The 26,436-nt window shown below is 42.4% G+C and overlaps 1 protein-coding gene across 5 annotated transcripts in view; it reads left to right on the forward strand.

Annotated features, from left to right (window-relative positions):
* Positions 1-26,436, forward strand: part of EXD3 (exonuclease 3'-5' domain containing 3) — a 277,733-nt gene that overhangs the window by 105,482 nt on the left and 145,815 nt on the right. For 4 of the 5 annotated variants that reach the window (XM_026049504.1, XM_026049500.1, XM_026049501.1 and 1 more), the window contains 9 exons: positions 5,913-6,079; positions 10,221-10,368; positions 10,760-10,973; positions 11,751-11,860; positions 12,880-13,090; positions 14,393-14,559; positions 16,863-17,033; positions 22,667-22,720; positions 24,377-24,508. In XM_026049504.1, the coding sequence (XP_025905289.1) occupies positions 5,913-6,079; positions 10,221-10,368; positions 10,760-10,973; positions 11,751-11,860; positions 12,880-13,090; positions 14,393-14,559; positions 16,863-17,033; positions 22,667-22,720; positions 24,377-24,508 (1,374 nt within the window). The remainder of the gene's footprint in view (positions 1-5,912; positions 6,080-10,220; positions 10,369-10,759; positions 10,974-11,750; positions 11,861-12,879; positions 13,091-14,392; positions 14,560-16,862; positions 17,034-22,666; positions 22,721-24,376; positions 24,509-26,436) is intronic. The other variant, XM_026049502.1, reaches the window with a different exon arrangement.

The raw sequence follows: 26,436 nt of genomic DNA on the forward strand, positions 1-26,436 counted from the left end.
CTTAGGCTTGAGAGTCCAGAGAAATGTTGCTGGGTCACTTGAGGACTAAAGGCAGTGAAGTTCAGGATCGGTGCAGGTCACCTGGTGTGCAGGGGAGGGTGGGAGCCGTCACTTCTGTTTAAACTGGAGAACACAGTTCCCTGTTTGCCACGCTGATGTTTTGTTCTGGTGTTTAAGACTCATAATGGCAAAAGGCAGATAGATAAATGCTACTGTAGAATACACTAGGAAGGTAAGGTTTGCTGGTTGGAGCTCAGTGTGCTGCGTTATTTGGCTTATCACAGTTGATGATTTTTTGTCAAAGATACTCTGAAAAAGTTTGGCCAATTTCCCCAACCTCCTAAGTCTTGCTGAGTGTTGGAATAGTCCCAGAAGTCTCCAGCATGCCATTATAGGACCAAGACATGTGAAAAATCTGGAAACATATCAAAATTGTGTGATTGATTTATTCAGAGCAAGTCCTGATCTTTTGCTAATCTCGGGATTGAATAACATTCGACAAGCCTGGGATAAGAGTTTGCTAAAGCTTGAGAAGAAGCCTCCATAGCAATTGGGACAGAGGATTGTCAAGGAAGAGCACAGACCTGAGAGCAGAATTTGCTGGGTCACCAGGCTGAAGGAAAAAGAAATACTGTCTTAAGTAAAGCAGAAATGGGAAGTTACCTCAGTCATTCAGAGACCCTATTTTTTTTACAGATGCCCTGTCATGTTCTTTCCTCTCTGAATGAAGCCTGTTTTAATGGAGTTAGCTTTGCTGTTGCTGCTTTTCATAGACAAAAGTGTATGACATTTTCTGAACAAGTAATGGTGAAGAGAGAAGGTACTTGAGGTGAAAATGCCCTCCAGGTAAATGCATACTTGAGGTTCTCRGCAACTGTGGGATGTAGTTGAGGAAAAGGAGGAAAATAAGATTAAAAAAAAAATGCCACTCCCACTGTGAAAGTCCCAAAGTATCRGGTTACATCTGGACAAGAGGACCATAAACTGATCTGTGGCCCCAAACCCAAGTGGCAGTGACTGACTCGCATCCATATGGCCTCAGGATACCTTTCCTCATGGAAGATTTGTCTGGAATGAGCAGGGACCTATGGAACGACTCGACGCCTTTGCTAGTGCTTTTCTGCAAGCAAAAGAGCAGTGGCTAATCAGAGAGGAAAAGCAGAATTTTTGTGACAGCATTTAATTAGTTGCAGTTAAATTCTAGTGTTAGCATATGATCCAGTCTTGGTGCTGAGCTTTGTGTTTGGGCAGGTGTATCATTATTCCATCCTTTCTCAATCCCAAGGCTTCCTGGAAGAAGCTCAGAGCAGGGCCGGTTTCAAAGTTGGACTGTGGTATGGCAGGGCCTTTCCTGGATGAGCTTTGAAAAATATCTGTTTCAGTGCTTTGTGACCCAAAATTTCTGGACCAGAGGCCCCCCCTTAACCTCTTCTTCATTGTGTACTTTAGCCCCAAAATYATCTTAGATACTCTTCAATGCCCTATCTTGTCCTTGACAGTATTTCACCTAAACTGAGGGCCAAAATTAGGCATGGCATCCTGTTGTGGTCTCAAGTGCTGAATAGAGAGGAGAGTAATCCCTTCAGCCTGCTGGCTAGAATGCAACTGGATGTGCAGATGTCTTGAAGAACTTTAGCAGACAAGCTTTATAGTTTTGCTATTTGATAGTGATGTCTAGACTTTGCATTGGCRAGATCATGAGAGCTACAGAGAGAAGACAGAAGGCAGATGTATCCTGTCTCACAATATTGTCATAGCTGAATATTGTCAGTATTTTCAAAACTGAGCAAATTCATTCGGGTTGGCCAGTAGTAGTAAGCTTATTGTGAGGAACACCATTGCAGCAGCACATTGTCGTTAAGAGTAGCCTTTGCCTTGATCAGCTTAAATGATACTGTAAGTCGGGCTCCTCTGAATTGCCATTTTGGAAGACCTGTCTCTCCCAGTTGATTATATGGGGAGACTGGGAAGCTGAGTCTTCTGACTCCTGAAGCTGAAGTGAGGTGGTGTGAACATGCCCTAGGGAGCCCAATTGCTAAAGCTTTGTTGAAAGAGAGAAGAAAGACCACTTCCCCACCATTGATGTGGTAAGGGCTTCCCAAAACACTGAATTGTGGCTCTGTCAATGACGCACTGATTGCTATCTGAAAGCCAGTCTACTGGGATATGAATGAGGACTATTTTGTTCTTCAATTCGTAAATTAGTGCATCTGAGTAGCCAGGGCCTGTGCATGAGAGAAAGAACCGTTCAAGTAGTGAGAAACTAAGTCTTTCTCATCTTTGCGTCTTTTGTACATTGGCCATGTATGACTGGCCTGCTCATTTTTACAAACCAGATGTAAGCGTGAGAAATATGAACATCTCTTATCAGGGTGCCTGTTTAAGACATCTGGAAGTCAGGTGACCCTTTTTTCCTGGAAGAGGCTGTGATGCTGGTCTGAGTTTGCATTTAAGATTCCTTGCATGATGTACTAATACAGGAGCTCTCTATGTAGTGTGATAATAACTTCAAAACAGAGATTTTGGTGATAAATAAAAACAACAAAAACAACATGGCAAAATGTTTCATGGAATCTATAAACCAAAGCAATCTAGACACCACCTATAGCACTGCAATGATTTTAGAAACACCATTGCTAGCTTCCACTGCTTCCAGTTTTGCTTTATCCTTTCAAAGTTCAAGTTTCCGTGTTTTTTAAAAAAGTTGTTGGCTCTTAAATTTTCTACTTGACATTTTCTCTACACAAAAAGGATTTTTTGCATTGTTTCTGGAAGCACTTTGAACAAGGGAAATAGGSCAAGACATTCAAAAGTTAAATTAAAATCCAACTCTGCAAATAACTACTATCACTTAGGTGATTAACTTCACTCTCCAATAAAGGAAATGAGAAGAAAGTGCAGAATTGTATCAGTCAGAAGTGCAAGAGAAAGGCTAAAAACAGATAGACCTAATCTAGGGTTGGCAAGGGTGACTTTTAGAAAAGATATTGGATATTTGGGTTCAAAATTGTTGATAACTATAGAAGAATTGCTGACACTATGGCTTAAGAACAGGACATTGCTAAGCTTGCTCTACACTGCTGGTTATGAGCTCAGTAAAGCATTGAGCTAGGTAAGAACAGGATTTACAGGTAGGTGATCTGTAGCAGTCATTTTGAAAAGCTTTAATCATGGGATGTCGTTGGTGGTGGGAATTTCTTTGTGCACCTATGGATTAAAGAAAGTATGATATGTCTAAAATGGAGAGGGTACTAAACAAGCCTCATGGTATAGATAATCCTTTCTTGCTTGGAGTTGTTACTGATGCTGATCAAAACAGCCGTGCTGGTCTCCTCTTCAAAAGTGTCTACATAGTGAAAACAAAACACATGAAATGTAATCCCAAGTGACATGTTTGCCTTTGCATCTGTGCCCACATCTTCTGTGACCAAAATTTTAAACATTCTTTCCTCTTGCGAAGCTGTTGCAGTGAAAGCCTTTCCACTTTATATCCCCTTTTTTTCAGTAAAAACAAGAGAGAGTCATTTTCCATTTCAGAATGCAAGATGTAATATCTCTGGAGATTAACCTCCTTTCCAGAGTTGTTTATGTGGTTGAAAGAATAAACCTGTTATCATTAAAAGAAAAAAAAAAAATCCTGCACCTCATTATTTCCAGAAATAATGCTGACGTAATAAGATTTGTTCAACATTGACTCTGGGTGAATTTAAGAGAAATCCAGCCCCTAAGATCTTGTGTTGTAGGAAAAAAGGAAGCAAGAGAGTAAGATGGACACYGGGAAACGTTTAGGAGGGCATTGCACTGTGATATTAATAAGAACATATGCTTTTTTTATGTGAAGGTTGTTATATCACCAGGCAGCAGCTCCTACAGGCAGATGGCTTTCTCCCATGTGCACTATCCGGGATGCAGAATTTCTGTGTGACTTTTCTTCCAACTCATTCTCTATCCTTTCCTGCTCCTCTGTGGGGTTTTGGGGAGTTGTTGTTTATTTTTTTTTTTTTTTTTTAACTTGGGGTCATCAACAATTTTTTTTCTTGATGTCTGCACAGGGCATCTACTTTGAAGACAACTTCTCACCTTTTAGTTACTACAGGAATGTGAGGAATGAAGCCCAGTGGCCCCCAGCATACCAAGCCRACAGACTGTGTTTGTACATGCAGTAGAGAAAAAGCAAGGTGCCTACAGTCTCTGGGAACAGCTTCCCAGGCCACGAGTGCTGTTTTCCTGGGCAGCCAAGGAGTGATGGCTGTGGTGTGTTTGGAAAGAGAGAAAGATTTAAAGTTTGCATCAGGGCATTTCAATGTCACGGCCTTCTGTTCCCCAAAAAGTGCTTGTTGCTAGTGCTAGCAGTCATGTAAAGGAATAGCTGTGAGTTTTGACTTGCCATGTCAAATTTCATCTTGTTTTGGTGATAAATTTCTCTTGAAAATGTTAATTTTTGAAACAGATCTGCGAATAAACTGGCAACGAAAATCAGTTGCTGATATCACTGTTTTGGCTTTGGGATAGTTACAAGGGCCGGTAGGGTGCCTGGGGCAACAAGAGGTATTATTCCTGCTACTACGAAGCAATGTTGCTGTGTTCGTATTTCCTCTGTCAACGATGATGCCACTGCACTGTAGAGAGCATGTGGGTGTCCAACAAGTTGGTTAAGATGAAAATACTTGSGTGAATCTGTCTCCAGCAAGATGCCTATGGCCTCTCTTGATGGTATGGACAATATGTCGTGCCTCAGCCGTTCTTGGTCACCTCAGCCATACTGAGTGTTAGAGCTCAAGCCACAGATTGTAGTGAGTTTATGCTTGCATCTTGTGGGCTCAGACACGTGCCAAGGCCTGGGCATCTGTGAGAACAAGGAGCATCTTAAACCACTCAGATTGCTGGGAGCATATGGGATTCCTACAATGACACTTGAGTTGTGTGTTCATATCCCAGAGGAGCTAATCCAGTTTTCATGTCCACAGAGGTCTTGAGTAGTTAGAGAGAGAGGAATTACTAGCACCCAGAGTTAGTTTTTCACAACTGAAGCAACCACCATAATCAGTGAGGATAAAGCTCATAAGACCTGAGACTCAGAATAAGACCAGTCAAATCCTGGACCCCAGSAGCAGTCCTGGCAAGGTCCATACTGATTGCAAAGGCTGTCTTTTGCCAGATGAGGGGACTGAGCACCCGCTCTAACTGAGGGATGTCCTGGTTAGCTGTGATTGGATGAGTGAACATTTTCTCAATGACCACCAAAGCTTGTTGCCCTGGAAGGCCTTGCTGACACGTCCCACATGGAGCCTGGTTTTGGCTGGTGGAATGTATAAGCCTAGTCACCCGCGCAGGTACAGCCAAGCCTACAGGAGGAGAGCCCAGACTGCTGTCTTGCTGGAGTGACAAGCCCTCCTATTGCCTCTTAGCAGCTCAAGTCACCAAATGATTTCAGAACCGTACATAGGTACAGAACTATAAAGCAATCTAAACCCAAGGCCCAATCATGATTAATTGCCTACCAGGCCCAAAAAACTCTCTCTTCTCTGGTCAGTCAGGTGTTCTGCTATTGCTTGATTTGATCAGWACTTGAGGTAAACTGCATTATGTASTAGTCATCAGTCAGGCATAACAACATTGTTTTGCCTTCATTTCTCCCTTGCAATGAGGTGAACAAATGCCTTTCAGAGCCACCTTGTTGCCAAGAAMGTGGTGAGCTTGGCTTGTGCCCTCTTGTGATATGTGCTTTTCATTTCTTGTCAAAAAAAAAAATGCAGCACTCGCTGGATTTAAACATCATCGCTGGTGTGGTAGGGAGAATCTTGCTCCTCTGCTTGTCCAAACCCTTTGGAGGATCACCCACATAATATCTCTTGAGACAGATTTCCATGWGATGAAGCTTGCACTGACCATCTGCATTTGATTCCTTGCAGAACACGGTTGGAGAGAACCGATGGCTGCAAGGGCATCTGATACAGTTGCTGATGAATTATAGTGATAAGAGCACAGCTGCAAGATGGGCGCAGAGCTGCAATATGCCCAAGGAGATCCTGCCTTATGGAGTGGCTGATGAACTGCAAAAGCTTGAGATCCAAGAAAGGTATATATATAGTTTATTTCATGACAGTTCAAAGTCAACTGCTTATCATACAAGGACTATGTATTTAAAATAGTTTTCTGTAATGCTTCTTTGGGGAGATAATTTTGCCAAAACTTTTTCCATTTCTCGATCATGTCTGTATGCTTTTTATATGTTGCATTTACTTTTCATAAACGTGGAAATGTCTTCAAAAGTTGCATTTTAATCTCACTTTAATCTTTTAATCTCACTTTGAGTATTTAGAAGCTGTATGAACGTGTTTCATGCAGTGGACAGGTATTTATACCTGCTTTGCCAGGTTGCTAGGATAAATGAGATTAAATAACATGTGTAGAACATGAARATGTGTTTATTTTATACAAGGTGATTATATTTGTCAACGGATTTTCTGTACTGCTTCCTGTACTGGTACAATGACTTTTGAGAGACTGGTGGCCAAGAAAATTATTTTAAAATTCGACAGCATTTTTTGATTATACTGATTTTCTTTGTCCTTTGACAGCCCTTCCACCATTTTTAGCTCACCCTATACTTTTCCCTCATCCAAAGCTGTCAGAAGTAATGAGCATTTTTGATATTTGGGATCAGATCCTGGAAGGGTTACATTAACTGAATTTGAGATAAAACTGTGTTTTCAGGTCCTTAAGAAGCCTTTAGTCCCTTAATTCACCTTTGTCCCCTTCTCTTYCTCAGGGTTGGTAACTCATGCAATCCCAATAAAGGAGGACCATGGTTCCTCTCTGAATTTAGGGCCCCTGAGGTTTCACATACCTGCAGCACCCAGAGTTCTTTCCCTGCGGACATACAAAAGTAGCTGTTTWAAGAAAGGTGTAGGTATGATGTTCAGTGGTATAGCACAGGAGAGAAGTCATGCAGCTGGACCCAGTTCCTGCATATAATAAGCCTGCTGTAATCGTTCAGAAAACAACCGACCTGGTGATTGCTGTGCTCTTGTGTGCTCATGAGCCAAACTCGTGCAAGACCGTAAGTCAGTGCAGTCTTTGGGCTCCAAGAAATTACACAATCACTCTGCTGTCCCACTGCAATCAAAGCAAGCAGCATTTTCCTCCACTCATTCATGAGTATGAATTAATCTAATGCTCTAATTAATTTAAAGAACTCAATGCACAGGAGAGGAMTTACACCTGAAAGGTCAATGCAAAAGCAGGAGAATGTTGGTCTGTCTCATTTTAGTGCAGCTTTGTCATTTCTTCTTATATTTTCTTAAATATGACTGCTTTCTTTTACTTTCTTTTTTTTTAATTTGGAGATTTCTATGGTCTTTCTGTTTCAAAAACAGGAGAAACAAGAGGAAGATTTGCAGGAAAAATCCTGCAAATCCTGACCTGACCGCTTCCAAGGGTTCCTTGGAACCTTGCATCCAAGGATCTACCTGACCATTTCCTGACCACTTCCAAGGGTTAATTATTTACAACTTTGTGTGAGCTGATAACTGTATCCTTAGCATCCTTCCAAGATAGCCCATGCTACTAGTAATACCAAGTAATACTAGTAATAACTTTGTATATGGAGTTCAGCCTTTCAGTGCAGGTAGAAATCTGTATCTGTCTGTAAATGGACTCTTAGGGGAAGAAGTAGAGGTAGGGACCTTCTTGGCATTGCCATTCTGCAGATCTGCTTGCCCTTCCTCTTCTGCCACCTCTGCATGGTCTGAGCCTTTCTCTTGTTACAGCAAAATATGTTTATTGCATCCACAGAATTTGGAAGTGACCTCTTATGTTCTTTGTTCAGCATTCTCCCCTTGATGTCATGCCAGAATTGTGAGCTCTAGCTTTTGGTTAGAATCTTACTCCTGCATGGTTAATATTCCTCCATAACTACTGGGTTGGAGACTCTTCTGAAAAGTGCACACCTAACACCTGAGCAATGTTACATGTGTCTCCAAGATTATCGTTAAAATTGTTGTCTTCAATGTTACAGCAAWTTTCCATCTCCTGTAACAAGTGAATCTGCAAAAACTACAGCTTTAATAGCTGAAAATTGTGTTTATGGGCCATAGATTGGACTAAAAATCTTTAGAAGGCAGATGAGAGCTTCAAGTGAATTAATATTTTCTCAGTGCTGATGATTTTGAACAGTTTGTGCATTGAGCTTCGTAGAACTGATCTTAGTGAAGATCACCTGCAGTGATTCGTGTTCAAGACCTTCAGGATATATGACATGTGTGTATTCACCATTGAAGCACTATCTGCAAAGACCCACTTCTCTCCATCTTGGAGCAGAGGAAACTCTTGTCTGTCTAGGGCATGCTCTTGCCTTGCTCTAATGCAGCTGCTCTTGTGGAAATCAGTCCTTCTCCCTCCTGAAGCTATCTCAGCTGCCTRGTGGGAGCCAGAAGGTTTTTACATGAGGTGTAATCCCACAAAACACAAAGGGATGATTAACAGGAATATGACCTAGCCACAAACTCAAGGAATCTAATGAGGTAGGAAGCAAAGAGGTCAGGAATATCTCTTCATCTGTACCCTCTAGGAAGCCTGCATCGTGTCAGGGACAGAATGAAGGCAAGACAAGTAAGATGTGTATTGCCATTCATGAGGAGTTGTGATGGATAAGTGGAAGCCTTTTGGGCCTCAGTTTATTCATCTGTTCATAATACCTCTTACAGTAGCTTCTTTAAAAGCCATGGAGCCATGAAGCTTAATGAAGCAATATTTCTGCTGTGCTACTGTTGGAGCTAACAAACCAGCAGGTTCCTGGGGAGGGTGTTCACACTGCAGAGAAACAAGGTGCTATAAGCAAATAAATGACATCATCTCTGCCACTGGTCCCACCACATGCCGCTCCTGAACTCTGCAGATGAGAACAATCTTGGAGACATGAGACTTCACACCTTTATTAAATATTTTACACAAATATTGACTTCTCCATGCACACATACCCCTGGAAAAGAGTGTTTGTACAGGAGAAGYTGCTCTGCTGCAAAATTAGTTACACAGTCCCCTAAACATGAGGTTGGTAAATGTTTTCTCAAATAATAAACCATTTTGAGTCTCTATGGGAAAGAGACTATCTAGAAGTTCATGATATGTCCAAAATAGCTGGATATTTTTTATTAGTCTCTTTCCTCTGATTGCATCATCTGGCTGGGACACCATAGCAATGTGCTGACCTTCCAGTTACAGGGCCCTTTCAAGAGACTCTGCTGCATTTTGAAAAGAGAATGTGCTATGTAAGATCCTGTCATAGGAAACCAGTTAGCTCGTTTTGCCAGGCACCTTACCAACATTCCCAGTGTTGTAATTACACAGATCCGAAGCTATTCTATATGGTTTCATTTGATGCCCAAATGGAGTAGCACAGGCCTGGCACTCCGTCTAAACTCTGCCCCTAAATATAGAAGATTTTGAAACATTGCTTCTGAACTTTCCTCATTTCTTTCCCATGCAACACAGGATAAATGTTCTTGCATAGTTTGGGGGACATTGTACAGGGAAGAGGATGGGCCAGAAGAAGCTGGGTAGCAGCAAGGAGATCTTGTATCCTTCCCAAGGCTTCACAGTGTAAATTCATGAGAGAGACTCTTGTCCATTCCGATCTCGTAGTGATCTAAGTGTGGAGCAATGTGAGATTCTCTTTTTGAGATGGTTTCTGTCCTAGGGGAACATGAAGCTCCTGTGTGGACACCTAGTTGATCTAAGATGATTTCTTTTTTATAGATTGCCCTGTGGGAGCTATCAGACTTCTCTGTTAACTTCAGGGGCTTCAGTAGTGAATTGAAATTGTAAAATCTTTGAATCTGGAAACATCTGCCCAACTTTGTCGTCTATCAAGTTGCATCAATTCTGGGAAAGAGGACAGAACACTGAGGACAGAGCCTGGGAGCTGTGTTATAGCATAATGTCTGGTCTGGCTGTTCTCTGCAATGGGTGCAATGCATGTGCATGGTGAGGTCTCGAATGCAGTGCCGTTTTTGCTGTATAAAATGAAAGGAGTGTTTGAACCAAGATGAAGGAAATAGATATAGAAGGAAATGAAAAAAAGGGAAGTTAAAAAAAAATATATTACATGGAAAGTAGTGGGTCATGAGTAAAATGAGGGACTTAAGACTCCTGATGTTCCTCCAAGCTAGGAATTCCCCTCATGGCATGCTTAAAAGCTGTGGGATCTGGTTCTGCAGGGTGGAAGAAACTGAGAAAGCAGAGAATTACGAAGAGGTTAAGAAGAAGAAGAAGAAGGATTATTACCAGTTACCTATTCCATGGGCAAATATTCACTTTCTGCAGACCATGGAAGAGTTGCTACCATGCTGGGAAAAGGTGCTGAAGGTCAGTCTTATCCTGGTATTTCCTTTGCAGGTTTGAAGAGCAGAAGCCTTAAAGCAGACTGCTGTGTGGGGTTATGTGTGAGTGCCACTTCTATCAAATGTCTCTCTCTCCARCTTAGGGGAAACTACTGTGAGGGAGCAAGGTCTAAAGGCTTGTCTAATTGGGGAACAGATTGGAAATTACTGCACCAGGAAGTCCTCAGAGGGGTAACTCTGGTGTGCTCTGAAAGTCTCTTTAATCTGTAGTAGCTCACGCATCAATAATGTCATTTGAAAGGAAACATTAGTGTTTGGGAGTAGTACCCCCGGGACAGCGCTTGTTTCTCAAGAGCTGGTCCATACCAACCAAGTGTAGATAATCTGGAAATGAAGAAGACCTGTCTGTGTTTCAGCCAGGACAGGTGGTGGGCATTGACATGGAATGGAGGCCTTCATTCGGCATTGTTGGGAAGCCACGTGTCTCCCTCCTGCAAATCGCTGTGGATGAGGAGGTGTTCCTGCTGGACTTGCCACAGCTCCTTGAGAAAACTGAGAGGGAGAATGAGAAGGAGAAGATTTCCCAGTTCCTCCAAAGGCTCTATTCGGATCCAAGCATCACTAAACTTGGTAACTTGCTTCTCTTCTCCCCTGTTTGTGTCTTTGAAAGAGGTCAACCTCTCCTACTATCTGAAATTCCTAAACCATGTTAGCATCGTCAGCTTTTGTAGGACTGGGTATTCAAAGATTGATATATCAGAAAGCAGGATGAATGGCATACCTGGGAATGACAGAAATGTCCTCATTTCAGGTCAGAGGTTTTCGAGTTAGCCTGATCCTCTTGGGCTTAGGATTGTCTTTGTTAGCTCTGTACCAAGTCCTGACTTACACTCAGCCTTGAGTGGACTATGCAAGTCTGCCATCCAACTTTTTGGATTTGCTTGCCCTCTCCTGAAGCTACCCCTACCCTGATAGACACCAGACCTCTGTTGTTTAGCATTACTGGATTTAGATTCTGTTCAGACGTTTTGGGGAAGTGTTAAAGCTTGGTTCCATGGCATATAATTCTCCAGTGCAAACCGTTGGAAGCTAAAAACTTCTCATGGAGCTGATCTGTTAGCCTTTCACTAATCTAGCAGATTTTAAGTCAGTTGAGAAATGTAACTTTAGAAGCTATACAAAAATACGCAGCACACATTTTCCATCCACCTTTACACTCCCAATCTTGACCTGTAAGAGTAAATCTTTGAAGCAGGAGAGGTAGGAGACTGCCTTTCTCCCTACTTTGAACAGTCTTTCCACCAAACTTTGTAAATATATTGTGAGCATTTTGACAAGGAAGAACTGCAGTGAATTAGCCATGATTTGAGCTTTACTAGCTGTTTGATTTGTGGCTTGTTTTTCCAGGTTATGGGATGTCTGGAGACCTTAACAGCCTTGCAGCCACATGCTCTGCTTTGAAAGATGTGGATAAGCAAGCTCAAGGTGTAGTGGATCTACTCACAGTAGACAAACAAGTAAGGATGGACTTTCAAGATAACAAAAATAATTTCTTTTGCCTTTGCTGTAGATAATTGCCATGATTTCACAACATTTCTCTTTCTATATCCTGTATTGGCAGGGAAATGGCTCAGTGAATTAGTAGAACTTTTTCCCCTTCTGGTTTCATGGATGGTGTGACTATAAAGAAAAAAGAATTTTGTTTTTGTCAACTAGAAAGTCAGTGCTTGATATTCTCCTAACTTTTTTATAGCCTGAATGAAAGCTATGATGAAGCAGTTGAATGGAGACATGGTTTTGTTTGCTTAGAAAGAAGTTGCTTGTTGAAGTTCTGATATTCCAACCTCCTTGGTACCAAAGCAGTTGAGCCATTGATTTGCAGAGAAGCCACAGTGTTTCAGGAAGGTTTTAGATGGATGCAGAACCAGAATTTCTGTTAGATTGAAATGAAGCTTGTTTCTGGGTTAGAACTCAATAATTTTTAGCTGTCTTTAGAAATGAYAAGGAAAAAACATTTCAACTAGTAACATTTGTAGTTGGTTTAAGGCTGTGGGATTTGGATCAATACTGATCCACAGGACTGAGAGTTTAACCTGAGCAGTGCTGTGGAGTATGAAGTACACACCAGCAGCCCCTGCYTGTTTTATCCGAGCCATAGAAACTTGCCTCCTGGACAGTCCTCTCTCTGGACTCATGAAGGAAGAGAGACTAAACTGCTRCTGCTGTGTTATTTTGATGTCTCTGGCAGCCTGCAGTGTGACTGAGCACCCTGCATATCTGAGAAGTCCCAGTTGCAGCCCCAGTGCTGTGATGCAATGCTGTCAGAGAACATGATTGGTCTCCTTGCCTGGTTATGAAACAGATTTCATTCCAGCAAGGGTGTTTGTTAAACAGATAACCAGATCTGCCTATATATCTAATGGCACCCCAGCCCTTGTTTGAGACAACGTGCCATGCAAGAGATAGAGGTGGTAGGGCTGCTGTGTGCCAAAGTTGTTTTATAAGCATATGTTTTACATCTTTCTCCTGTTTTCAGTTGCAGAAGAGCTCCATTGACTGGAAGAAGGGTGGCCGGAAGGTCGATGTACTGGCCCCAGAGCCCAGCTGCGAGAACAGAGCGTTCAGGCAACCGGAAAGAGGACTCAGCCTGTTGGTGCAACATGTACTGGGGAAGCCTCTAGATAAAACAGAGCAGCTGTCTAACTGGGAGAAACGGCCGCTCCGTGAGGAACAGATCCTCTACGCAGGTGTGGTCGCTACCTCCATGGCAAGGTGCTCCAGAGAGTCCATTACAGRCCACGTTTGTTGGCTGTCCCTGGAAGAATTGTTAGATAGCAAACAGAGAAAATGGCTTTGCTTATTAGATCCTGTTCAGAGAAGCCAGTGCATAATATTTGCCCTTTTTGCAAATGTGGCTTTAATGGTTGAAATTTAAACTGTCCAGTGATTCATTATTGCCTTTATGAAAGAATTCCTGTGCTTGGCTGATTCTTTCTGATGAAACCGCATCTCAGTGGAAATTCCTCTCCATAACTGAAAAGGAAGAAAGTCCACTTCCTTCTGCCTCATTTCACCACACAGCCTTGCTCAGAAACAACTATTGTGTTCGTTTGTCATAGTGAAGTGCTTGTTAGAGCAGGGTTAAAAGTGGGTAGAACTGGTATCAGAGACTCCAACACAGAGTCAGTACGGCGGAAGGAGCAGTGGAGGTTACTGTTGATTACCCCCGAGTCAGAAGTCTGGCTCTAAATATTTTCCTGAGGCATCAAAGGCCAGTCTGCTGAAGCGAACCAGCCCTTTGTTAAATTCAGCTATCCTTGAAGTTGACACAGTTCCCACAAAAAGTTAATCACCAGGACCTGTAAAACTGGCTTGGAAACTTAGCTGGTTTCCGTTGCAAGGAACAGAGGCCACACAGCAGTGTGTGTGGGCAGGTGATTGCAAAAACTCAGTTATTACGTTTTAAGATACCGCATCTAATATGGAAGTTACCTTCCCAGAGCTGTGAAGCGGTAATAAACCATGGGAGCAAGCTGCTACTCCATAACAATGTAAGTGAAATGGGGTAGCTAAAGCTACTCTGTGAGGCAGTTTAAACAGGTCTGCTTTAATTTGCATCACATTAGGGCTCAGCGACTATGTCTCAGCAGAGGCCCTGACGTCTCAGCAGAGGCCCTGACGTCTCAGTGGAGGCCCCATTGCTTTTTTCAACTACTCTGCCTCAACTCTTTGTGTTCATGTGTTTCTGCCCAGCAAGGAGAAAAATCTTGGCATCAATAGCAGCCTCTTTATGCTAGACTGAGGTTGGTGCTCTCTGTCTTAATTACCTGGAGGCAAAATGTCTTGTGTGTTGCTCTGAGCTGGGGAAATGATTAGGTACTGAAAAGTAAAAGAGCCGAGGATAAGTTGCATCTTCACACAATATTGGTATTCAGGCATTATATTTTGTAGCATTTGCAAAGGTGAAGGCTCTTCCTTACAACAATAAAAAAAAAACACTATTTCTCGTTTGGATGAAACTCTCTGATGATCCTGTTCTGTTCTTTTAGCTTCGGATGCATACTGCTTGYTGGAGGTCTACGGGAAGCTGTGCAAGGATCCAGTGAGCTTTGGTCTAAGTTCAGACCTGACTGCGAGTCTGGTGGGAAAACCAAGCATAAAATCCARGGCAAAGAAGCAGCTGAATAAACAAGAAGTACCAGCATCTGCTGGACAGGTTTGTAAATGTCTTCAAAGATCTTTGTGTTGCTTGAGACCCCTTCAAACATTAGCTTGTCTTTCAGTGTTGCTGTTAGCTCTGCCTGATATGCCTGTTTGTAGTCCATTCTCAGAACTATTGCAGCATCTTCCTCATGCCAACCTTCCACTGGTAAGATACAGTTTCCCCTTTGAGTGCCTCATTTCAGTATTTCCTGCATTGTAGGTTCATTTTCTCTCCTGGAAGAACAATGCTACAAATCTGTGTTAAAATCCAGTTAAACTTGTTGGCAGAAGCACTGCTTTCATGTTTCCTCATAGTTTCCTCATGCATTTTGAACTCCATGGCCTAGGTGTTGCATTAGTTAAGTTTCAAAACTCTAGTCTCTTTTACTTTTAATGAAGCTTCCACATACTTGATCCGCATTGGGAATGCCTCCTTTATTGCAGTGGGAGGAAAAGTCTGCAAAAGTGAAAGGACAGTTTATCTCTACCTCCCTGCCTACCACTGTATCCTCCATGACTGTCCTCTTCCAGTGACTTATGTTGTGGAAAAGCCTTAAAGTCCAGCTGGTGATAGGTTGGTGACTGCTTAAATATCTTCCATTATGACTGATCCCTTTCTCTGAGTGATAAAGAAGGTAAATATTTTACTTTTGAAATGCAGCTATCCAGCTATTTGTGCACCTATGAAAACAATAGTGGAAAACTGGCTTTGTTGATTAACTGGCCAGGCTATTTATGACTGCATATCTTTCAAAGAAGCCTCAAAGGTGTATGTAGCTCCTGGTGTCAGTAGTACCTTCCATGGCTGTAGTGAGATGCTATTGATGGTAGCTTCCTTTTRGGGATCCTCCTATCAAGTTTATGTAAATGTACTCTAGCACTCCGTGTGTATGGGAATGTTGCAGGTTACAACATAGGTTGCAACACATTTGACTGGCTGCTGCAGAGATGGGAAAAGTAAGTACTTGAGGCTTGAATTAACCTGGTAAGCTCATGGGTCATTGTTGTGTTCTGTACAGTCAAATTCATTAGCTGAGAGGTAGGTAGTAAAACCTGGACTGGGGCTCAAAAAAAGAAGTTCTCTGCCTAACTCTGCTTCATGCATAACTCCAGTCCCTTTCTCTGTGTTTCCWAGTCCACTCTGTGATGTGGGGCTAACGACACTGTCCTCCTCCAGAAGCCCTCTGAGCTCCACTGACATGAAGCATGAGAAAAAAATATAGATATGAAATTGCTGATCACTGCATAATGACCAGTTAAGAGCCAGATGCTGCCCCTTTATGTCTGCTTGAGCAGAAGCAACAACAAAGGGTCAGTGTCTTCTCACTGTCTCAGTAATGAAGAATCAGCTCGCTCCGTTATCATGCACTCTGTCTCAGGGAATGTCTGCGTCTTCTAAGGTCCTTCTGGAGTGAGTGATGGTTCATTTAGTCCATGYAGTGCTGCAGAGCTCTGAGTGCATGTACCAGCTTCCAGGAGATGCCAAATCACACAAATGCATCTGTGATGCTCACAGACCTGAGCAAGTCCATGCACTCAGCAGGGGGGTATCTGCATTGTGCCTCCCAGCACTTCCAGGCCAGAGTTAGCTCCTGTGTTGATGATGGCAGTGTCGTTCTGTCATTCTAGCTGATACAAGTTCTCAGAGGTAAAGCTCAACATTAGAGGCTCCTTTCTCCAAAAATTTAGCCATTGTGCTTCTAGGATTCTTCCAAAGACAAACTATCCAACTGCAGGAACTTCCTCAGCAGCAGACATTTGAAATAAAATAAACAGATTTCAGGCACTATCTGTTTTTAAACTTCCAGAGATAACAAGGCTGACGTGACTGCCTTGTCTACCTGTTTCTCTTTCTATCTGACAGATCTTCTTCCCTAGCAATAACTTAGATCATTTGAGCCTAGTTTGACAAGAGTATAGTAGTCTTGAAGATGATTTTCTGTGACTTCATGAAAATTGATGTCTAAGTAGAGCAGGGAAGGCCAAATTAGCATTTCTCTAGGGAAAGCCTGCAATCATGTTCTGTGTGACTAGTTAATCAATGTCAGTTGGCTAACAAGCAAATGATYAGCTCAGAATTAGCCCTGTCATGCYCAATTTGTGGATTTGGGCACCTCCTGCCCAAATTGTGGATGGTTGAGYGGTGGAAGAGTCTAGGGGACATGAAGAGGAATGCAAAGGTTTTTCAGAGGYGGAAATTGTGATGCAAGTGGTAGAGGGCACTTGAGTTTGTCCCAGTGGGTGAATGCAGGGAGGCAAAATAGGAATATGTTGGAAATCAGCCATCTATTCTGTTGATCTATGGTTTTTCTCTAGCAGTGCAAAAGATTTGTCAAGGAAGCTTCGTGGCCTGCCGATCCCATCTCTCCGAAGGAGTTCAGCGTGGTCTGTGATAACATGTTGCAAGGCCTTGGGCGCTATCTTCGCTGCCTTGGTGTAGATGTCCGGATTCTGGAGAACGAAGATGACCATAGGAAAGCTGCTGAGGTTAGTCACATGTGTGTGTTTGTAACTGCTATCTGTGTTCCTTGGAGAAGGCCTGCAGCTTCAGGAATGACTGCACTGGTTAGTTATTCACAGTGAAGGCAGCACTGACAKCAGGTTGATAGGACATGCCCAGCACATGATTCTTCCTGAGCCCTTGCCTAAACCCCCTTTGCATGTGTAATGTGGCAGCTGTTGTTTCATAGTCCCCACATTAGTGTTGCACTTTGGCATTCTATTTCCACAGAGAAAAGGTGAACAAACCTCACTTTGCATAGAGTGCCATGATCTCGTCTTATTTGTCCCTATTTGCTTTTGTCATTTTAAGTCAATAAAGAATATAAATGCTAGAGGTGTGACCTGTGGTCTCCAGTGTCTTGAATGAGGTGTTGGTGCACTTGAACAAAATAACAGAAAAAGGAACCAAAACTTATTTTGATTTCTAATGGTCTCCAGTTTGGGCTTACCATGATGCTTTGTGCCTCTCTTTTACTGGGCCAGTACTGTCCAGCCGAAACAGAATCAAAGAGCAGCTGTGCAGCATGGAAGGGAAAATTGCCATAATAAATTACTAGGTGACTTCTGAGCTGGCTACCACCTTGCGAGATGACTCAACTGCAAATTGCAGTGAAAGGCTTGGGAAAGGAAAACTCTAACAAACGTGGGAACAACTAACACTGATATGGACTCCCATAACCATTTTGACCCACTGCATGTCAGTGGGGAGAGACACGTGCATCTTCATTTCAGATATATTTCTGCTATTCCAGAAATGGAGATATCCAGGCCATGCAGTGTGTTGCTATTGAGCATGCACTGATGACCCAGCCTGACGTGCAGGATGTTTCCTCTTCAGACGTCTGCCTGGCCTGAATCCTCGGCAGGCTCTAGCTTCTGCAGAAATAATTAGYATCTCAACTCTGCCAAACTTGGACAAGTCCTTCAAACAAACTAGCTCTCACTGCCTCCTCCAGAGCTCCGTCTCCTCTTCTCATCCTGATACCCTATCGTGCTATGAACAGGATGTTTTACATTGCACTCTCTGTGGTGACCGGACAACATGCTTTCMCCATCAAAAACTCTTGGAGTGGTACTGTATTGGAGAGCCTTTGATCTGGGCTTAGATAATCAAAGATAAAAATGGACCACTTCCGCCCTGCTTTATATCTGACAATTCCTGATTTAATAAAAGTTGGATGTTAACCACGGTATACCAGAAAACCAGCAAATGGTTTTGCAAGGGGCAGGGAAAAGATTCCTATCTTGGTCCCCAAGCACAGGACAGGCAGTTCTGATGTTGTCCCAAAGCAATCTCAGACTAACGTCACCTCACCAGGAACGTATGTACATCTGCAAAGGAGAAGTTTGTTCTTCATTACTGTAATTTCACTGAAATGATTTATCACTGATATCACATGGCTCCTTGGGCCAAGAACTCCTGAATACGCTGGCTTTTCTTCCTTGTTCTCATTCCTGGCTGCTGTTAAAGGAATTTCAGGTATTGGAAKGTAGATGGAGCATATGATTCAACCTATAAAGATAAATGAAAAGCTTGAGAGCTGTGTAAGTTGTGCTTGCACAGCCATGGTTTGCTTTTCCTCTATAATTTCTTCAACTAGTGTGTTTGGCAGTAAAAGGAGTAATGATCATGTGCAGGTTTGAGGAATCCCATTCCCAAGCTAAACTTGAAACCTGTCTGATGTACTGCTTCATGYTGTGTTGTTGTCGATGCAAAAACATCTTTCTAGGATGACATTTGACATGGCAAATTTATCCTACCATTGCACAGTGCAATTTATCGTGCACTAATTTCTTTGGGAAGAGCGGTTCTGTGTCCAAACGTGGCCCCCATGTTATTTTCCAGGTCTTCTGATTCTGTGGGGTGGCAGTAATATTTGTACCACATATTACATTTAGATCACAGCTGCTACAGTGCAGTGCACAGAGTTGTTTGGCTAAGCAGCTGTCTAGCTGAGGGTAAATGATTGCTCCAGGAATGCTGGACTAGCTCCTTCACCAGAATTAGAACAGCCTGTGAACTGAGAGGTGGATTGTTTTTCTTTTTCTTTTTCTTTTTTTTTTCTTTGTCATGTCTTTTCTCTAAATCATATCCCCTAGGCTGGCCACACTACTCAAGTCCTGTTTCTTCAACAGTGCTTTTGCTAATGGCCCAACCTGGAGCCTCCCTCTGTAAGTCTGGCTCCCTGCTCTTTGGTAAATAAGGCAGTTTCTCTTGAGAAGGGCTGTATGTGTCCGGCTCTTCTTTACCAGGGGCTTCTGACTGCAGCCCATGTGGGGTTATTTCCACTCCCCATGGGCTTCTGTTCTTGTATTGAGAACATAGAGTGTCTCTCTCAGGCAGTATCCTTACATGTTTGTAGTTACTGATAAACTTGGCCCGGTCGGGAGAAGCCACCCTTTTTCTTTACTTCAATTGTGTTGTATGCCTGTTGTGTTTCCAGACTCATTTGTCAGCTTGTCTTCTGCAAATTTCTCTTTGTAGAGAATCTTAAACCTATCTTGGATTTTTTTTTAATGGCCTGAGTTCTTCAACTTCAAAACCATCATCATCTATTTGCCTTCATGTTAAGGCAAACCTATCTTTTGAAGTGTGATAACATCCAAAAGGCTGGTAGAACTGGCCTCCTACAGCTCTCATGGTGCTGAAGGTTCCTTTGTAAGGTTATTGCTACTCCCCCAAAATTTCAAATCGACCAGTAAGTTGGAGGGAAGGACCAGATTTAGATGGATCTCAGGAGCCAGCTAAGGCAATGTGTGTCTGCAACTAAATTGCGCCTTGATTAGATTGGATCAATGAGACACAAAGGGGACTTCTGATACTGTAGCGAACAGAGCTTCATGTGGTGGGAAAATCTGATCTGCGATCTCATCTTCGCTTTGAATGTCTTTTTTCAAGGTTTTGATGTAAAACATTCCTTCAGTTTGCCAGTCCCTTTACCTCCCCACCAGTCTGCAAATAAAGGCAGTGCAGATACAGAGAACTGAAAATGTGTCTTTAAGACTTAGCTCTCTATGTTTGGCCAACAGAAGGGTTTTTTTTCCCTTTGGAGATCTTGATGCAAACAGGTCTACATTAAGTAGCAACACTAGTTCAGTGGTTCTGGTCTGATACTTACAGCCATTTTACCAAATTGTGCCATGACTTTGTGCAATGTATGATTTTCACAAATGCTAAAGAGAAGTCTAGCTTTAAAATACCGGGAATACAGCAAATACAGGAGTCTGGACAAAGTGCAGTCATAAGTAATGAAACCTCTGAGTTGTTACTATCTGGACCACTGCATTTTTACAGGAGTTGAGATAGTAGCTGGGGAATTGCAAGGCTTGTGATCTACTTTTCTAGTAGACTCTACCTGGGTGTTTTCCAGCACACAGCCTGGAGAAAATGCTCTCTGCCCGCTTTCTTTTTGTTTAAATGTGTCCTTGCTGGCTCGGGATCATTCCTGAACCTTTGTGAAACCGAGGCCAGTGAGCTTTCTACACTGCTTGGGCTTGAGTCCTTGCTTCCCACCCCAGCAAGCTGCTCTAATCATTTCTTTCTTTTTAGCTGTATTTATGATCACACTRTTGCCCAGTTGTTCTTGAAGCTCGCTTACCTTTATCAAAGGGGAGAAAGGAGCTGTGCTGTTTCCCTCAGCACATGTCCTCTGCAGGTTTTWGTCAACTGTGTGCTATCACATGGCTTTTCTGGCTTTGCCTGCTTCTCCCAGTTCTTATTCCAGAGGCAGAAGATTATGCTGCAAGAATTCTTCCTCTGTTATTTAGCCTGAGATGTTCATGGCTGATACTGCTTTTCTCCTTTTTATTTGTGTTCCTTACTCATCTCTGCAGAGCCATTTGGATAAAGGGATTTATCAAGCTTTAACTAATTAACCYTGGATGCAGGGAGTCAGACTGAGTTCTCCGGCTGTGAAATCCTCTGACTTACCTATCAAGATGCCCAAGTCTTAAGGAGTTTCCGAGACCTCTTTCCTCTTGTGGCTTTTGCTACTACAGTGAAGTTTAGCTGAATCCTCATGGGGCTTCTCTTGAGGATGTGCCATGGGGTTAGTTTGTTGGCAGTTGCACATAGGGCTGTTCAGTAATGCTAAGTGCAAGGTGGGATTGCACTGAGCAAAGRCTGTCTCAGCTGCCACTTCAAGACTTCAGTTCCTTGAGATTTTTTACTTTACTTAGAGAGGGAGTTAGTCCTGAGAAAAATCCAKTGATCTGGGCTATAGGAAGGTACTTTAGAGTTTGTTACCAGTTCCCTCAGTGCTGAATTGACAGTCAGACCAGTGACCCGTCAAAAGAAAGAAGGAAAAAGGCTACCTGGAAGRTCAAGTTAGGAAGAAAATGGTTGTTGGATTTACTGAAAGGGCAGTTTGTMGCTTTAGAGCTGCTGCCTTCTCACTCTGTGTCCCCTACGTTGAATCTTAAGAGAATCTAGGAGGGAGTTTAAGAAAACTCTGTTTTCTAAAGCTTGATGTTCCATGGCTATGCTKGGTGTTGTCAAAGCTGTCTGGGAGGCACAGCAAGACACATACATCACCAGATGTATCCTGCTAGGGTTAAAGAGTGATCCAGAGAAAGCTTCTGAAACTGAACCAGAAGAGAGATGTCCATGACATGCACCTGGAAGCAGTGAAAAATGCAAGGGCTTCCAGCACAATCCAGGCCAGAGAAGAAAAGTAAATTCAAGCCTACCTTGAAGTGCCAGTCTCTTGTCAGCTCTAGCAGAGCAAAAGTATTGGTTCATGTGGGAGTCCTTTTCGTTGTAGACCTGAAAATATTTTCTTCCTAGAGGGAGGARTGGAGGGGAAAGATGTCATTTAGTCATATGAAGATCAGTCACACTCTCATCTTTGTGACGAATTGCAGTTCCAGATTTAGTATCTTCTTTTGGCCCCAAACTGTTCAAAAGTGCCTCTTACTCTGATGTGAAGGTCAGAAGCATGGGTATTGAGTCCCCTGATAGTTTTTTGCAGACCTTGTAGGAGACCTCCGGTAAAAGCACAAGATTACAAGTAAGGGGATAGCAAATGCTGATGGAGACTCTCTTTGTAGACTGGAAAGCGCACACGATTTCTGTCTACCTATTTTTGCTTTGCAGGAAAATAATATTGTGTTATCTGTAAGGTATGGAGTGAGGATCACAATGTCTGAAGCTTACAGACGCATTTAATGGTATATATTTTTGCTAGAATTACCTGCTTAAGGTCATTTTCTATTCTCCCCTGCCTGTTACTAGATGAGCAGGACTGCTTACTTCCTTGTGAGACAGATTAAGGAAACAAAAATAGCTTGGCTAAAGGAAAAATGATAAAGAAATATGGCTTTCTGATAGGATTTTTTCAAGGTGGATCCATTTCTTGGCCCGTCTGCAGTGCAGATGCACAAGTAGTTCCTCCAGCACATGTGAAGTGAGAGAGCAAATAYCTTAAGTTGCTGTTGCTGTCAAAAACATGTAGTTGAACTAGACCCAGGTGCTCTTGGCCTAGCATACATCAACACTGTAGAGAAGGACTCTGTATCACCAGTTCATGTTCTGTGTGTTTTGACTGGAAGGAAAGCTTGAATTTGCTGTTAACTTCAACTTGTGCTAATTAAGACTTTTTGCTGATTTTTTTTTCCAGATTGCCCGACAGGAGGGAAGGGTCATTTTAACCTCCGGGCTCCCATATCAGACTGTAAGTGCTTAGAGCTTCTGGCATTTCTCTGACATTGTGTCATTGCATGGTCTGGGATGTGCAGTGTAGAGAAGAGGAAAAGCCAGATGTGAGAGAACAGCTGGCTTGGCTTTTTTTGTCTTTTTTTCTTCACTGAAAACTACAAAAAAAAAAGGGTCTTGTGAGGTTTGCTCTTGTTCTGARCAGTCAAATTGAAGTTCCTTTTATGCTTGATACTTCATCAGCAGGGAGAGCAATTGACCTTCATGTCAAAAAAATCAAGCCAAAGTGTTTCTGTATGGGCTTACTGTCAAGTGAAACTCACTTCCCATGCATTTTATCACAAGGAGTCTTATTTGCTGACTGGCTCCATCCTGACAGAGCACTCTGCTATTTTCTATATTTAAAGACTTTTCTTTGGCCTCAGAAGAGAGACAAAGCACTAAGCATGGGACCGGGAAACTTGAATTTGCTCTACAGGGACACAAAAAAAACCAAAGCAAAACCCAACCTTGCCTTCAGAGCCCTTCATGAAACGTACTGCAAAGTGAAGCATTGGTGGGAATATCCTGAACCTCTCACATCAATGCCCACAGTGTCCTCATGCCTGCTGCAAGGTCTGTGCTCTCTGTTATTGCCTCATACGAGTCAGACTACGGGACTTCATTTCGAGCTATAGGTATTAGAGATCCCAACTATTCAAATAGTTAGGTGGAGCATTTGCAGAACTTGCCTTGGTAAATCCCTACTTTATAGATGAACATTCAAGAAAACTGGTCTTTTGATGAGATACTGTGAGGCAAGTGGAACCATGCCATGTTATGGGCTCCTTATCCAGGCTGTGATTGCTAGCATCTACAGCTGATGGTGCAGGTATTTCAGAGTGCAGCATAATCTTACTTGGCAAAGCTTTAACTCCAAAGCACTGCGTAGAAATTGCAAAAGGGAAATAATTGCTTCCTAGTCTGCAATATTGTCCTGGGAAGTGTCTAGTTCCCTTTGTTCCCTTGCCTTTGCATGCCTTACGTGTGGACAGAGCGGCTCTGCCAGGCTCTTTTACTTGCATTTAGCTGATCCCAGCTCGCTGTCAGTTTTTATCACATTCATAAAGTTGTCTCTGGACACTTCCCAGTACTCGTTCCCAGATACAGACTTTTGTACTAAATGTGGAACAAACAAGGAGGAAGTGTCAGCATCAGCCTCCTCAAATTCATTGGCCGTCTATGAAGTCCAGGTAAAAAAAAAAAAAAGTATAAAACAGAAGGGGTGACGTAGTAAAACTGTCATTAGACACCGTCTCCGTGAGTGTGCTTTTGCAAACTGTGTGATCTGGCCAGGTTTCATGTGAAAGCTGTGATTAAATTCAGTTTCCTCTTGCTATCACTGTCAGCACCATGCCACTGAACAGTAAGTTAAAGGGAACTTAGGCTGTCATATAGGATATATTGAACACTGCTTCAGTAGYGTCAAAGCTGTTTGCAATTGAGGCAAAGTGTTAAGTTACCTGCTGTGCTTGATAGGTCAAAATTTGGACTGTAAGTACCCATTAAATCCTAATGTTACTTGTTACTGAAAGCAAACCAAGTGTGTTAGGAAAAACAGAACAAAATCAAAACCTATCATAGTGCATGGAGTGCCTCATTTTTTATGTTTTTGTTTATGATTTGTCTTTTGAAGCTGCAGTCCCAGGTAGGAGAAGGAAGGTGTTTCTCCGTGAACTGCTCAGAGAAGGCAAAAGAACAGGCCGTGCAGGTTCTGAAGCATTTCAATGTTCAAGTAACCTTGGCGGATATCTTCAGTCGCTGCCAGGTAGGACTAGCCTTTGCTGTTTTAAAGCCAGTGCTCACTAGCTGTTCCTTGCGCAAGAGACACCATTTCAGATTTTGAGGTTTGGCATTCAGTGGCTGGCACAAATCTTGGTTGCCAAGATTTGTGCTTGGACTTTGGCAAAGTCTTGCAAAGGTGTGAGGGGTTTCTGAGTCCGTGAATATTGTTCATGAGTGCTGGTGACTAAGTCAAACAGAGCAGGCACTGCRTGTGCAACTTGCTGGAAACTGTTGGTTTTCAGATTTGGGATATTTGGCATGTTGTTTTTGGCATTGATTATCATGATTATGTTCTTTTGGTTCCTGAGTTCTCTGTCTATGACCTATAGTGTTTTAATTATAAACCATGTTTAATTATGGTTTTGTGATTCTGATCACAATTATTTTAATGGGATTTTTTTTTCAGGGTCTTCCATTTTTAAGGAGCTATTTGGTTAATTCATGTCCATGCTAGCTGAGGATTTCAGATGGTGTTTGGCATTGGGTATCAGTGGATTGTTTTTTAAGACAAAGTCTTCCTTATGTTAGCTCAAATCTGTACCATCTCTTCCAGTTTCACTGTTATATGTGTTAATAGTAACATGCTTAAACTTATCCCCTCAAAAGCAATAATATATACCAACTTCGAGCTTCAACATTTCTCATCAGTATTTAAAGAAAGAAAAAGGAAAAAAATGGAAATCTAGCTTGAAAAAGAAGTTTCTCTTATGAGTAAGCACSCTGGCTGAGCACTCCAGTAAAGTCTGGCTCGGTGCCTTTTGGTGGATAGCTGGCAGGGTCTCCTTGCTTGGCGGAACTGTACAGATGGCTATTGAGCAAATGCAACAGAGTATTTTTTTTAGGACTCTGCTTGTATCTGATATTAGAGGTTAATGGAACCGTGTCTGTAACTTGTACAGAAACTGAGAGCTGCCCAGCTGTTCAGGTTGTGTGAAGGATGAGAGTGCAAACCCTAGGCAGATGGAATGGACAGAGTATGGGTTGATCTGCAGATCCTCAGGGCAAAGGCCTATCCTTGGATACCAGACAGCACGTTCAGCCTTGTGGCAATGCACTACGTTGCAATGCAGTGATATGTTGCCTTATTTGTTATTAAAAGACTTGTAACAAATCTGATGGATTCCTAGGAGAATCTGGGAGGGTGGGGGAGGTGCAAGCAAAACGCAAAAAAAAAAAAAAAAAAAAAAAAAAAGTGGCACTGAAAAAAAAAACAGATTGAGAAAAAAGCTCATAAATAATAATATGCAGAAAGCAGTGCAGCATGAAACGTAAAACTGATGCCTTGCTCGTGATCTGGAGTCTGAAACCGCTTAACTCCACAGCTTTTTAGTATGTGCTCTCTTCGTTTACAATATAAATAGGGATCATCAATCTGGCTAGGAGCATATACTGAGTGTTCCCTTACTTTCAGGAGAAATGTTGTCCTCTGTAAATTGTCGTGATAGAACAGCTGCATGTTTTACGCTGCTCTGCGTGGGAAGATGCTATTATTTGTCAAGCTGTGCTGTGTTCTGAATCATCTGAGTATTTACCTACAGTAAAGGTTTTGGCTTTTCAGAGCTGATTTTGTTCAGCTGTCCTCCACGGATTGTACCACAGGCTTCACTGATAATCACTGTTGCTCGCAAGGAGCATCCCAAGCTTTTTGCAGCTGTATACTCCTAGAAGACTCCCAAGCAGTTGCACAGGAGAGTTCTGCACCTGCAGATCTCAGGAAATTTATGTATGAGGAAGGGAATTGCAGATAGTAAATTTAAAAGCATCATAGTACATAACTATAATGCATATTGATTGCTCACATTATAAAAAAAGAAGAAAGAAAAAAAGCCAATTTCTCCTTTCAAAAGGATGCTCTGGGACCCCTGCAGCCAACACAGAGACCTCAGCACTTCCTTTGCAAGTGTTTTGCAA

The sequence above is a fragment of the Nothoprocta perdicaria genome, unplaced genomic scaffold (assembly GCF_003342845.1).
Source record: "Nothoprocta perdicaria isolate Ctin4 unplaced genomic scaffold, notPer1 scaffold_6, whole genome shotgun sequence".
NCBI lineage: Eukaryota > Metazoa > Chordata > Aves > Tinamiformes > Tinamidae > Nothoprocta > Nothoprocta perdicaria.